The following is a 15,350-nucleotide window of genomic DNA, read 5'->3' on the forward strand; positions in this document are numbered from 1 at the left end:
TTTCCTAAGTATAGTGATGCATATCTTCAGCCTTAACCGGATGATGCCGAGTAGCACCATGTGAAAGTGCCACAGTGGTTGAACCATTTTATATTCCCATCAGTGGTTACAGCACACCTATTTCCCCTCATCCTCATTTTTAAAATTTGACAATATATTGGATGTCCTATAGTATCTCAGCTTACATTGCCCTGATTATCAATGAAGTGATACCTTTTTTTCATACACTTAATGTCCAGCTGCAGTTCTTTTGTGAAATGCCTGTTCATACCTTTTGGCCAATTTTTCTGTTAGGTAGTTTCTCTTATTGATTTGTTCTTCCTTCCTTTACTGAGTAAATCAAAGTAATGAGAGAACTTCCAGCAGCTCTCACTACCACGCGTACCCACCTAACAGTACCTGCATCCACACACCTAAAGGTGAACTATTGGAGCTCCTATGGAAAGCCATCCCCTCCTTACCTATGCACTAACAGTTCTGTCCTCTTCCTTCTGCATTACCACTTATTTGCTTTCCACAGGACCTTTGCCTGTTATTTCGCCCCTCAAAAACCAAAAACCAGGGCCTCCCTGGTGGCGCAAGTGGTTGAGAGTCCGCCTGCCGATGCAGGGGATACGGGTTCGTGCCCCGGTCTGGGAGGATCCCATATGCCGCGGAGCGGCTGGGCCCGTGAGCCATGGCCGCTGAGCCTGCGCGTCCGGAGCCTGCGCGTCCGGAGCCTGTGCTCCGCAACGGGGGAGGCCACAACAGTGAGAGGCCCGCATACCGCAAAAAAAAAAAAAAAAAAAAAAAAAACAAAAACCAAAGCCCCTTCTCTTCACCTTGCTTCCTCTGCCAGCTGCCACATAATCTCTTTGTATTTTGTAGCAGAACTTTCTGAAGTATCGTATGTACTCACTTTCTCCGCTTCTTCTCTTCCCATTCCTAGTTCCAGTCAGGCTCTTGCCCCTACTGCTCCACCAAAATTAATTTTGCCAAGTGACGGACGACCCACACTTAGCTTGATCCAACAAGCGGATCTTAGTCCTCAGCTCATTTGCCTTGCCTTGTTCATTGGACACAGTTGGTCTTTCCCTCCTCAATTCACTTTCTTTCCTTGGCTTCCAGGACATAACGTTGCTTGTTTCCTCCTGCTGAGATCACTGATTGCTCCTTCTCAGTCTCCTTTTATACATTCCTTCTCTTATTCCTTACCTTTCAATGTTACAATGCCTCAGTCCTCTGTCCTTTTCAATCTCGTAGGTTTAAATACCACCTATATGCCAACCACTCCCAAGTGTAAATTACAGCTCAGAGCTTTTTTCCAAACTCCACACTTGCCTACTCAAAACCTCTACTTGAGAGTTTAGCAGGCGTGTAACCAAACTCCTGATCTCACCCACCTCCCTCTACCTGTGGTCTTCCTCATCTCAGGTGATGACCCCACCTATTATTCCATTTGCTCAGATAAAAAAAAACCTTGGAGTCATGCTTGATTTCTCCCTCTTTTCTCATCTCACATTTCATCTGTCTGCTTTCAGAATATTCCCAGATTCTGACCACTTCTTGCCCCTTCACTGCTCTTCCTTGATGTAATCTAACATCATTTCCCACCCAGATTAATGCCATAATCTCCTAATTGGTCTCCCTTTGTTCTCTCTCTTCCTTGCTGTAGTGTCTGTTCTCAGCACAGCGACCAAAGTAATTCCTTCAGATGTTAAGTCAGATGTGTGACTTTGTCTGTTGTTCTCCCCTCTCAGCTGTAGCCACAGTGATGTCTCTGCTGTTCCTTGAACCCACCAGTCATCTCCTAACTCAAGGCTTTTGCATTGGCTGTCCTCTCTGCCTGTCTCTAGATGACTACATCCCATACCTCCTTTGAGTCTTGGCTAAAATGTAACGTGATCAGGGTAGGCCTCACTGAGAAGTTTACAGCGGTGGCTCAGTACTCCAGTTCTCTCTTATCCTGTTCTGCCTTGTCTTTATCTTGTTTCACTTATCAGCTACTGAGTCTGTGCTGTGGCCTGTCAGTTTGTTCATGATGCTTTTTCAGTAAAGAACTCTTTAAAATTTTAGTGAAGCCACATTCATCAATGTTTTCATAGTTTGTGTTTATTCAGCCTTGTTTTAAGAAATTCTGCAGGATCCTAGGGTCCAGTAAATTTTTTGGTTACAGTTTTTTGGCTGCTAGATGGGCTAGATTAAATTTGGCCCGAAATGGAGTTGAGAATAGACCTTGATTAGGAGTCCCTTCCATTCCCTCCAGATGAGCATTAACCAGAGACCTCATTCTGGCATGATAAGCTCCTGTTCAAAAAAAAAAAAAAAAAAAAAAAAAAAGCCAGGCATGCCTTTTAGATGCTGAGATTGGGCCTCCTTCCGAAACCAAGGAGAGGTAAAGATGATTGAAGTTATCTGTAACGTGAGTCATTACAGGGCCTACATACAATGTCACTTCTCAGGATGAACAGTGATTACAGCACATATTGGTTTGTGTATTATCTGCCCACCAGATAAATCAAGCATTCTTTTCTATTTTTAAAGTATTTCCATGTAGATTAGAATCTAAACTAGGTAGTCCTTTTTAGCAGGCAAGATTCAGCTAAAGGCTTGTTTTCTCAGAATTCATTCCATACCTCAATTGCCTCTTAGAGATTTCAAAGGCTTTTATGTACCTGGTAATTTGGAGGAATTGCTTTTATTTTGTTGTTTCTTAGGGACTTCTAATATCTCTCTTGTAAGATGTTTGCAGATGTCAATAGCTACTAGATCTTCAGGGTTAGAGTAAAAAGATGACTCTGTTTTCACTTGTGGTATCTTGTTTTCTGCTCGTGCTGTTAGTTCTTTCCGAGCTTCATGAGAGACATATAATCAGACTCAAGTCACCCTGTTTTTTTGTTGGAATGTTTGGTATACTATTTATTTTCTTTCCTTCTTTTGAGAGTATCTTGGCTTGGCCCAGTCGTGTCAAGCATCTTTCTTGTTCACACTGCCATGTTCACACATTTAGGTGTATCTCATCCCATGATCTTCATTTGAATGCCTATTGAAACTATTTCTTACCATTCCTTGTTTCAGAATAAATAGGGTAAGGTTCTGATATCAGGTTCTGTGGCACATCATAAGGCTGTGTAAGGGAAATGTCAATTATTTTGTTCAATTCATTTAAAAAAATGTTGTTCACTTAGTGAATCACACAGCTACTCTCTGAATAGATTGCCCTGTATTGCTAGGGGAATATGAATACATTGGGACTTCTTTATTCCTGATGGCTGATTCTGATAACCATTGATTTTTGTCTTTGTTAAAAATCCTGTTCATTACTGGCACCTAGCATCTTCTGTCTAGCAAGCATTCTTACACTATCCTTAGTGTCATCATAAACTCTATTTTAGGGCTCCTCAGTAGTGACCCACTATTTTCATTTGGCTGCCTGGATGCTTATAAAATATCCATAATCCTATACATCTGCCCTTATGTTAGTCAGCACTCCCTCTAGCCAGGCAGCTCTTATTTGTCCCATTTTCCTTGTTAAGGAAAACTCAGTGTTATTTCTTTAAAGATTTTCATGTTTTGGGCCATACTTCACTTATTAGGCAGTGATCATGGTTCCCCATGACTTTGATCAGAGTTTGGAAATCCCAGTTGCTCCTGTTGAGAGTGTGGAGATTCCCACTCATCAACTCTGAGAAAGGATAAAGATTCACCTTCAGTTCTAAAGGTGCCTTAAGTTCTTTGAAGAGCATGAGAATGGTGCTGCTGCCTTTATTTATTATTTTTTTTAAGCCAGAGAAATTAGAAGACAGGTGGATGGTGAATGTGAAGCTTGAACTCAAATAATTATGCACATTCTTGGTGATATCAGTGAATTGAAATGTTTAAATGATGTGTTTTGGACACCAAGGCTTGCTTTGGGTCTAGGAGGAGACCTCAATTTCGATGCCCTTGACCTCAGAATTGTCATTAGTATTACCTTAAATATGGGGGTATTAAAATGATAAATGTTCTTTATTTGAGAATAGTTGGCTATTTAAGAAAACATAATTTGAATACTTTAAGTATAGAATGAATTATATAGAGATCTTGTTGTGTCAGGTGTGTAAAAGATGGCAAAGCAAAGTTGAGGCCAGGTGGGCTAATCATACAGGATGGGGAAGCAATGGTGTGCCTCTAGGTTAGGGGGTTATGGCTTAATTTTCTCCTTTTTTTCTGATTTCCACCCCCCCCCCCCCAATATCTGTTCATGCAGTCCTATCCTTCTAGCATACTTGCTCTTGTATATTATTCTGCATATTTCTTTTGTGGTAGTACATCCAAGTATTTGAGTTTATACTATGAGGGAAGTACTACATACTTGGGTCTGGGATCACAAAGGACAACAGAAAAGGGCAGGGTCTCTGTTCTCATGCAACTTAGGAGCTAGCGGGAGAGACATTAATCATACCAACCAATTTAGCCAACATGTCCCAATTTCTTGTGCACAGGCTCTAGTCCTCCGTACGCTGTCCTCCCCCTGACTGCAAACTTCTCGGGTTCCTTTGCTTTTATCCCCTCTATCCACTCCCTTGTCAGTCACTATTTATTTATTTTTTAAAGAGATTCTCCTAGCTCTTAAGTTCCTGTCAATTCCCAGTTCTGTTGCCTTCATCCGGACCCTCTCTCATCATCTCAGCTATATTGCTCAGAGCCCCTCTTTTCGGGGAAGTCTGGGCCCCAAGAAATAATGAAGGGATTGGCTGTGTATTTGTGTGCTGAAATACTGTTTATTCCTGCCTCTCTCCTTTTGCTTGTCTTTTTTTCCCCCAACTCTAATTTTCTTTCTAGTTTTTTCCTATCCTGCAAACTCATGTTAAGTCCCACCTTGTCAATGAAACATCTCCTGATTACTTCTTTCCTGAATTCTAATAGCACTTAGTCCCTAGTCTATAGCACATAATTTAGCACTTATTCAGAACTGCTTTGTGTTACTTCATATCTGCAGGATTTCTTCTGTTATTGTTAGGTTACAAGGATTTTAAGTCCAAGAGTATAACATACATTTACATAGTGCTTTGTCTGAGGCTAATAGTTGGTAGGTACTTAATAAAGGCTTACAGAGTATAGAATGAGATTTATAGTATATCTGTAAATATTAGAAGGGCCCTAATACTCAGTGAGCTTCTTCTATACTGCAGTTTATATAGCTCTTTCCCTGTTGATGAACATTTAGGTTGTTTCCACTTGTGTAAACATTCCATTGCTTATTTTTGAGCCTGTCATTTGAAAAAAAGATAGTCTTGTTCCCTGTAAGGCATTTCAACCAAATACTTTGTTAATCGTTTACTATATATCTAGCAATTATTCAGTATTTGTGATACTGGGAACTAGAGCATATTTCAGGTGTGTTGTCATTATCTCACACTCTTGCCTGTGTTCATGTGTCAGTTTTTGCTTTGTTTTCCCATTCCTGATGCGGTATTTTATTTTGCTTTAAGGATAAGAACAAGAAACTGCGTCCCCTCTATGACATTCCCTATATGTTTGAAGCCCGGGAATTTCTGCGAAAGAAGCTTATTGGGAAAAAGGTAAGTGATGGCAGAAACATAATTTGCAAGTGGTTAGGGGTTGTTTTAATCTGGACTCTTGTGATGGAATCCCAGAGACCAGCAAATGACTCTCCTCCACCAAATCAAGCGGTATTACTTTGATATGAAGAGAGGCGTGCCTCTGTCTCAGGAAGTGGCATCCCTTGGGAGAAGTTTAAAATTGGGGCCCTGACCACAGTGTGATTTCTAGGGCTCTCACGGCATGTTCTTTCCAGGGTCCAGGCTCAATTCCAGTCTCAGTAATTGCATATTGCCCTGAGCTCCATCCACTTCCATTAAAGCAGAGTAGCTCTCTGCTTCTCTCCAGCCACTTGCATTAAAAGTCAGGGCTGTGGGATTTGCTAATGAAAGAAAGTGGCTGCTTTTTTCTGACTCCCCTGTTTCTGAGGAGAAGAGGGCTTCTGGAATAGGAGCCTGCCTTTTGTGGAAAAGAGGGTGTGGTTTCCTGGTGGTTCCTTGGGAGACTTTCTGGTGTGGTGCAGCAGCTCAGAGGCCCTCAGAGGGCATTTCCTTGTGTTCTTAGAGCAGAATGTTCTATGACCTGCTGCAGAACTTGCTATTCTGGGAAGCTGATAATGAGCCTCTGATCTTCCACTGATTTTCCCTGACCTCCCCAACCTACATATCCAGGACATTTCTTTGTGTCCTGGGTAAACAGAGGAAACGAATAGAATAGTTCCTGCGGTAATTGAGGGAAATCTGTTCAGAGAAAGACTGTGATTTGTGTTCTCCGTACTTTGCGTTGGTGGGGATTCTTCCAGGAAATGTTATGTTTTGGGCCAACTTTTATTATAGGTTCAGAAAGGTAAGGCCATTTGGTTCTAAGTCTGACCTCAACATGTTGAAGCCATATTAGCATTCTTTACCTACATGCAGGTTTTTAAACGATTGGAGTTATGAGAGGTTTGTCAAAGTACTGTAGTTACTAGAATGATAAATTATTGCAAGAGATTTTGAAGCTGGGCAAAAGATGAAATTGCTAATTTTGAGGTAGAGAAACCAAACTGGATTCCCTAAAACAAGTATTAATCTCCTCAGATTCCTTGAGAGAATAGGCTCATTTGTCATTGTATAAAACATGACAGAATGCTGTATTCATTCATGAAGTGTAGTGCAAATGATGGCTTTAAGCCTCTTTCAATTTCTAGATCTCTTGTTGTCTGATTGAATGTCTGATGTCTGTTTCACCAAGTTGATACCATATCACTAATTTACTGGCTCATAAACAATGGCATAGAGACAAGCAAGGAATTCCCCCTGCACGTGTTCATTTCTATTGAAATCCATCCAAAACCACACTGAAAGGAGTGGCAGCGCATATTTGCTTCGTGCACAGCCAGTTGTGTGGTGTGTATTCTGGCATCCACCTGGTTTGTTTGAATATTGCCCTTCCCTGATTGTGCTTCGTCCCTAGGAGCAGAGATTACAGCTCAGGGTAACAGCTGCTGAATGGTTCTAGAAAGTTAGCCCAGGCCTCTGCTCTCAAACACTATGTGCCTGCTGGGCCTTTGTAAAGTCCTCTGTCTCAGGATAAAAGAACTGACCTCCAGTGTCAGATATGGTGGCAATTCTTAAGCAATTAGGCTCCTTCTTGGTGGGAGAAAACTTATTTACTGGTTCCTCTGCATGAGAGTTGATTGGATTCTATTTGTGCTGAGCCCAAGTTTTGTCCCCCACGGTGACACTGTGTAAACGATGAATACTGTATCCCTGCATAGGGAGAAGGATGCAGCTAAGCTCTGCTGGGCTGGAACATTCCTGATGCAAACTGCTGTTCCTGACTCACCACCTGAAACCACTTGCCTGTCTTCTGGGCCCATCAGTTGCGACAGCGAACACCCGTGTGCTTTGGAGTCTGGGAGCAGACAGGGCAGTGGCTGCCTCGGGGCGGGTGGCTAGCACATCATCACACATTTCTGCCAATTCCCTTCAGACCTCTGCAGCTGTTCAGTGCAGCACATGGTGATTAAGAGGCACCAAGAGGGAGCATGTGTGCCTGTGTGTGCCTGTGCACGGAAGCTGATTAGTACAGCCTGTCACAGCTTAAACAAGATAATGGAGGTAAAAATCATCTTCTCTGCCCAGACTATTATTTGACCATCCCAGAGAGTCTATAATAAGAAGTTTGGAGGGGTTTCTAGACTGTAGAGCATTGGGATTGAAGGTGCTTTGTTAGATTCACTGGCCTCCATTTCAGTTATGGAAATTCACTTTGGTTCACTCCCAAGATTTAATTCCAGCTAAATGCCTTAAAGTAACCAGGCACCTCTCTGAGCCTTGGTTTTAGCATTTGTGAGCTGGTAATATTATTTGCCTTTCCTCTGTCACGGATGAGAATCCAGGATAATACTAGTCATTCATGTTTTTCCAGGTGCCTGTTGCGTTATGTGGTTTGGTTTTGTTTAATAATACTGCTTTCGTTTAGAATCTATCATTGCTTGACTTTCTCAGGTCTGAGGTCAAGATATGTGAATCAGTGCGCAACTACTTTGACTGCCATCAACCCCTTGTGCAGATTTGGGTGTCACCTGGTTCCAGCTTCCACAAAATGTGTATCTGCTTGTATTGGAGTATATATTTGTGTGTGTGTGTGTGTGTGTGTGTTATCTGGTTTAAGGGAGAGGTAGGATATGTGCGTATCCTGGAAGTGTTTCAGAAGCTGTCTGAATTGCTATACTGCCTGGTAGAATGCCCTCCCCATCCCTTGTTTACCATCTGCCATCTGTGCTTTCACTAAAATATGACTAAGGAATATGCATGGAGGAGAGAACTGTCTTGCTAATTTCTTCTGGGTTTCTTCATGGTCCCCGTGTAGTGGACGCATGGAATCCTTAGTAACTTCAGCATGTCCCTTAGTTTTCCAGAATGGCATCCTTAGTGAGTATAAGATGGTGAGATGCCGTCCTAAGAGAACCAGAGCTAAGGTCCTCTTCTGATAGCAGGAGCAGTTTCTTTCTCTGTGTACATTTTTTTTCTTAATGTTTAGAGACGGTCAGCCCAAGGAAAGCAAGAGTCTGTGTGCCTAAGTCATTTTGTTCTCAGTGGAATAAGGTAATAATAGCTGGGATCTTCACTGGGAATTTTCTCCAGCTATTTCATAAAATCTCTAAATATTTTTTAATCTGTTTAATACAGCATTTACAAATGACATATGAATCACTGTAACTCCTGTCCCTTGATTGCAAAATTTCTATCACCATGGGAACCATTGTGTTCAAAGTTGTAACTTGTTTGGACAATTGAAGGGTCAGAAATGGTGGATGAGATGAAATTGCAAGAAGCGATGAAGCTTCAGCCCTGGCAGTAGAGAGGAGAGCCTGGACGAGCATCTATCTCCAGAAACTCTACCCCCCCAATTCGTCTGTTCCTTAAAGGTTTTGCCACTGTTTCTGTTGATATAATAAGTAAATTTGGAGGATGAGGCTCATTTGTAAATCAACGGCTGACTTTGTATGATTTTTATGCCATTAAAATTTGTTCCGTAAACTAGGTTGACTCTTTAGGCACTAAAAATTGGGTAATTTTCTTGATAAATGCAGACATTTGGGAAGTTATTGGGCTATGAATTAGGGAATTATTTCTAATTCATATTGTTTTAGATTGCTCTTTTTTGGAAACCTATTTTACTTGGGGGTTGTACTTTTGGGGACGTGGGGCTCTTTGGGGTGGGTGGAAATGATTTCCATGTGTACCAGATTTACAGTTCCAGCAGATTCAAAACTGAACTCATGGTAAACCTGCTCTGTCTAGAATGGTTGGTATTGTATGTAAATGATATTATCTCTATTCTAGGTTAATGTGCCTTTATGAACCAGGCCGGCAACCCAACCACTGTTAATAGCCTTGTTTCTATGGGATAAAATATTCTGAATGTCTAAATTAGCTATGGAAGATAGGGCTCATTTGTTCTTTGGTGGTGGCTACCTGTGTGTGATTTTCATGCTATTCCAATATGTAGCATGAACTAAAGACTTCTGTTTTTTAAGGCACTTCATATAATGCTCATTCTAGTCTAAAGAGTAGAGCTGTCATTTATTGAGTTGTTTCTTGATGGAAAAATACTGAATTTTGTTTTCACTTTACTTAATTTTCACCTCCACCCTGAAAGATATATGTATCATTCCTATTTTCATAGGCATAGAAACTGAAACTCATAGGAATTAGGTATCTTACCCCAGATGTCTATGCTTTTAATCATGATTTTGAATTAAAAGGCATCTGGAAAGGCCCGCTTTCCTGTTGTATGTACTGAATCATGTGTAGATAGCCAGGGTCATGGTGCTTTTTGGGATATGCCAGTTCTTGTGTATAACGTGTACTCTACCTGCTATGAGAAGTTGATCCTCTTCAGCTGCATCGTCCTCGTCTACAGATAGCCACAGGTGGTAAGAGCACCATGGATCAGCCCTCTGATTGCCCTCAGCCCTCTAGACATTATCTCATTAGTCTTTGAGATGTCCCTGTGAAGTGATGTTTCATCAGATTGTTCTTCAGAGAAACCAGTGTCAGATTACATGTTCTTCAGTTACGCAGACAATGTGAGGTCATAGGTAACTGTGCTAAGCAAGTGTGGAGCTTGGTTGTCCTTTCTCTTCAATCTCTTGGCAGAGATGAGGCTTCTGGGAGAAGGGGAAGGACAGGTCACTTTTTTATCTTGGGCCAGGGCCCCGCCCAGGTTGAGGAGCACAGGTTGAGGACTGGTCCCTGAAGGTACCCGGTGTAGCCTTCCTCAGCCGAAGCCGTGCTTCACTCAGCCAGTGAGAGCTCTTCAAGGGCATGGAGCTTTTTTGAGGAGGATTCTTTCACTCTTCTCACGGGCTATATCACAGGGCTGTCCTTTGCTTAAAAATACTTTTGCCATGTGTTACTTAATCCGCTGTGTTAAGTACAAAGCTGGCAGTCTGGGGATTCTTGTTCTTAATTACCTCTAATGTATTTTAGTTTGGTTTTTGTAAACATTTCCTTTGTCATCTCCACATTTTCCACTTCATATTAATGTGATACACTCACGCTATGGAAAGGTCCTTTACATTAATGATCAAAACAGGCCCTAAGGTTGTGAATGCATTGTGATTTAAATCGACAGGTTTATGCGAGGTTGCTTGTCCTTGCTTTCTCAGTGCCAGCTGTTACCATCAATGTGGCTGTAAATTTGAAGAATAAATGGCTTGAAGATATTCACCATATCAAGTGATATTTCGAATGGCTTGTATTCTCTGACCATGCCTTTTCCAAGTAAGACTTCTCCCACTGTGTGTCAGTGTGCACGGGAGACCAAGGGTCATTGTAGATGCCCTCGACCCCTTGGCTTGACTCATCAGCTCCCTCGTCTGGTGAAGGTGATTAACAGAAATGACTGTAGCCTGGCCTGTTTCTGGAGACTCGCCGAGTTGTTCTCAGCAAGGTAGCGCTCACCCTGCTGCCACTTACGAGCTCCTCTTGATGGGTTTTTGGTTTTTGTATCTGCAGATTGTGCAGAGTACCTCTGTGCTTTAGGGACCGTCAGGGTGCTGGGCGGAGCATATAGCTCTTTGGCGAAATGTGGTATTTGTATGGTGTACATTGTAATGCCTTCTTCGGAAAGGACCTCTTTCTTAGTTAAATGAAGAAACTAGAACTTTAAACTGCATTCCTGGAAATGTCTTCTGTATGCTCACCCGTGGGAAGTGATTTATTAGCTACCAGAATCCTCAGGATCTTCTGTCTTTGGTTACTACTGGGCATCACGTTGTTTAAAGGCTTCTCTTCCCTGGACTCCCAAGTTGCTCGTAGGCTCTGGTGAAGCCCTTACATTTATAACTGATTTTTGGTCAGCTTGTCTCTGGTCAGTGGGTGGTGAAGCCACCCACTCCTGATCTTTTCAGCGAGGATTCTGAAATGCCGTCCTTGGGGCTGGAACTTTCCATGCCTGTTCTCTGCAAATTGGGATTTTATTTTAGGGGGAGATTTGTGCTGAATCAGCTCAGCTGTGTTTGGGGGTAGGGAGAGAACAGGCTTTTTTTCCTGCTTTAAAAATAACCCTTATGTGCCAAAAACCCTATAAAATGTGCTGAATTGCAAATCTTCCAACTTCCTATACCTCCTGGTTTACAGCAAATAGATTCTTTTGAGCTTAGGCTCAATGATAGTGTATAGAATATCTTATAGTGTGGAAGAGAGTAAAGTGAGACTGTCCAGATGTGCTCAGTTGGGAAGGAAACCCAGCTCCTGCTATCTTTTCTCACAATATTTTTTTATTCGGTAGTTTCATCTTACAAGGGTCTATATAGGGTTAGCACATATAACTTTGCTAGTAAGAAAAAGGGTTTGGTGTTTTTGCAAAATAAGACATCATTCAGAAGTAGTGAGTCCAGTTTTTAGGCACAGGCTCTTAAGGGTTTCTTTCTGTGGCCTCTGTTTTTGCTGTGTCCAGAAAGTTAGGCTCATATTTCCGGTTGCTTGAGTATTTCTTTCCCAAGGGCATGAACAACGTGTACAAGAAGGTAGTATGCACAACTGTCTCTTGGTTCTAAGGTGGAAATTCCTCCAATTCTTTTTTATTATTTTAAGACTTTTTTGATGTGGACCATTTATAAAGTCTTTATTGAATTTGTTACAATATTGCTTCTTTTTTTTATGTTTTGGTTTTTTGGCCAGGAGGCATGTGGGATCTTAGCTCCCCGACCAGGGATCGAACCTGCACCCCCTGCATTGGCAGGCGGACTTTCAACCACTGCACCGCCAGGGAAGCCCCCCCTCCAATTCTCCTCAGCTGGGTGACTGAAGTGGTGTCTTAGGGCTGCAGCTTCATAATTAAGGCCATGCGGTTGTGAGCTCAAAGGCTATGTGCTCCTTGTTTTCATGCATTTAAAATCTGAGCAAAACTTCTGGTTCTTACTGAATCGAGTTCTTTTGTTGATATGTGGAACTGCCGTTTTGCTTTCACTTACCAGTTACCTTTTCTCTGGCAAATTTTCAGGTATTCCTAAAGAGCTGCAATTCTACCCCATGAGGATTGCTGGCTTGGATGGTCTTTCCTGGTGTTTTCATAATGATGGCTGTAGCGGGATGAATAGTGTCCCCTCAGAATTCATGTCCTTTTAGAACCTCAGAATGTGACCTTATCTGGAAATAGGGTCTTCACAGATGTAATGGGTTAAAATGAGGTCCTGCTGGATTAGGGTGGGGTCTGAACCCAAAGACCTGTGCCTTCCTTAGAGGAGGGTAGGACACAGACAGAGAAGGAAGGACACCTGACAGTGGAGATGGAGATTGAAGTGACGCAGCTGCCGCATGGAACGCCAAGGAGACGGCCAGGAGCCACCAGTAGCTAGGAAGAGGCAAGGAAGGATTCTTCCCTGGAGCCTTCAGAGGGCGCATCGGCCCTGTGTACATCTTGAAGTCAGACTTGAGGCTTCCGAAGTCATTAGAGTAAATTTCTGTTGTAAGCCAACCAGTTTGTGGTGCTTGGGTTACAGCAACCCTAGGAAAGTAAGGCAGCGGAAATGTAGGTTAGCTTCCTTTTTTTTTCTAATTTTAAAATTTTATTTATTTATTTATTTATGGCTGCGTTGGGTCTTCGTTGCTGCATGCAGGCTTACTCTAGTTGCAGCGAGCGGGGGCTACTCTTCGTTGCGGTGCGTGGGCTTCTTCTTGAGGTGGCTTCTCTTGTTGCGGAGCATAGGCTCTGGGCGTGTGGGCTGCAGTAGTTGTGGCACGCGGGCTCGTAGTTGTGGCTCTCAGGCTCAGTAGTTGTGGCGCACAGGCTTAGTCGCTCCACGGTATGTGGGATCTTCCCGGACCAGTTCTCGAACCCATGTCCCCTGCATTGGCAGGCAGATTCTTAACCACTGGGCCACCAGGGAAGCCCAGGTTAGCTTCTTTGTCTATCTGGCTAGTTGACTCTTGGCTAGAGTTCTCGTTTTTCAGTTTTGTACAAGACTGTCTTGTCGTTCGGTATTTGTGTTTATTCTTTCCGTCGTTACTCCTCCTGGGCTTTAATGCTGTTCCATCTTCAGACCAGCTGACAATTGGTATAGAGTAATTAATACTTGAGACAACATTTCTAGTGTTGTTGGTAGGCTCACCCTCGGGCTTCTGTCCTGTTTCCCTTCCTTGAAGGATGAGTGCTGATGTCCACTTAAGAGGGCTGCCACACTCACGGGGCCTCCATCACTTGGACTTTGATCATTAGTGTTTTGAAATATGACACACCCTGGGAGAAATCATTCCTGGCAGGAGCTTTTGATGAACCATGCTCATCCCATTTCAGGCTGATGAATAGGACATTAGGACTAATAAGACCATGTGTAACAAACATGTTGCCTGCTTAGGGTGTGTGCTATGGGGAACTGTGCATGAGTGTTCTTCTGTAACTCTAGGAATCTCAGGTTTTGTCTTTAATCTGGTCATTTTGGACCGGAAAATTTTTCTGCAACTTTGCCTTCCCACCTCTTCTGACTGCAAAAAGTGACTGTGCCGGGCTGATGAGCAGGTGGTCCTCTTCTGAAGACAAAGGTTGAGTAGGTTTATCCTTTTGGAGGACTCAGTCCCTAGGAGAAGGCTGGAAGTGGCAGCCTGGAGAAGAAAACTCATTTTTATTATTCATTCAGGAACTATTTCTTGAGCAACTATTCCATATCACACCTTGTTCAAGACATTGGGGACTGAGCCTTACAAACACCTGTTCTCATGGAACTAATAGTTTAGAAAAGGCACATGGTGGTTGGATACCTTTTTGGAGGAAAAATAAGAATAAAATATCATCTCTGTCACAAGTTGCCTACAGTCTAACTGCGATAAGATTACATCAAAATGTGTGAAGTTGAATAAGAACAGATTTGAATAACTGAGATAAGAAACATGTCTCTTGGCAGGATTGGATTAATATTAATGTGAATTGTACAGATCATAGTTGTCTTTCAGAGACGAGAGGTCACACCTGCTGTGTGACCTTTGCACTTAATGGCTTCAGCTGTCTCTTATATATGAATATTTCCACCCCTGATTTCTTTCTCTGCCTTAAGATCAGTTTCCAGCTGCTGAATACTAGATACCCAAATACAGATGCCAGTAGATAGCTGTCATCTATTATGTCTAAAATGTAGTTCTTGGCTTCCATACGAGTTTCTTCCCTGCTCACAAAATGCCTGGGCTGCCTTTGTTGTTGGTCTTAAATAATGTCACCACCCACCTGTTATCCCAAACTTTAATATCAGCAGTCTCCCCATCCCAGTTTCATCTGATTCTGCCATAGTTATCACTTCCAAGTCTTCCTTTTCACAGTATTACCCATGGTTACTGGTCTGTATGCTCCTTATCTCTCAATCAGTGCAACTGCATCTTAAGTAGTTCTCCTTCTAGTCTGCCATCTTTCATGTTGCTGTCAGAATCGCTTTCTATATGCACAGTCATGGTCATCTCACAGACTCTGGGGACACCCAGATGGCCGCAGAAAAGCATATGACTCCTTAAATGAAGGTAAAGGAAAGCTGGTTATATATAAAATAGCATAATGTCATTTAGGGATGTTTCCATTTCCAGTCTTACTTCCTACTCTACCCTCCATATGATACGTCACAAATAACTTCTCACCCTTGTGTTGACATGCCAAGCCCTTTCACAGCTTCTTGCTTTCACACTTCTTTTTCTGTAAGAATCTTAGCACGGTTCCGTATTCCTGGCTCCCCATGTAATGTCGGAGGCTGTCTGTCCTATTACTCCCCTGTGCCCATTTCTGGAGTATCTGTTCCCAGGTCTGACCTCCCTCACCCTCTATGGGGCAAAGAGCCTGTCTGACCCTTTCTT

At 42.5% G+C, this 15,350-nt stretch overlaps 1 protein-coding gene across 1 annotated transcript in view; it reads left to right on the top strand.

The window, feature by feature from the left end:
- SND1 (staphylococcal nuclease and tudor domain containing 1) overlaps positions 1 to 15,350 on the top strand; it is a 424,779-nt gene that overhangs the window by 153,908 nt on the left and 255,521 nt on the right. Inside the window, exon 11 of the mRNA XM_060108309.1 lies at positions 5,454 to 5,543. Coding sequence (XP_059964292.1) covers positions 5,454 to 5,543 — 90 coding nt within the window. The remainder of the gene's footprint in view (positions 1 to 5,453; positions 5,544 to 15,350) is intronic.

Source organism: Mesoplodon densirostris, chromosome 9, assembly GCF_025265405.1.
Source record: "Mesoplodon densirostris isolate mMesDen1 chromosome 9, mMesDen1 primary haplotype, whole genome shotgun sequence".
In the NCBI taxonomy this organism is placed as follows: domain Eukaryota; kingdom Metazoa; phylum Chordata; class Mammalia; order Artiodactyla; family Ziphiidae; genus Mesoplodon; species Mesoplodon densirostris.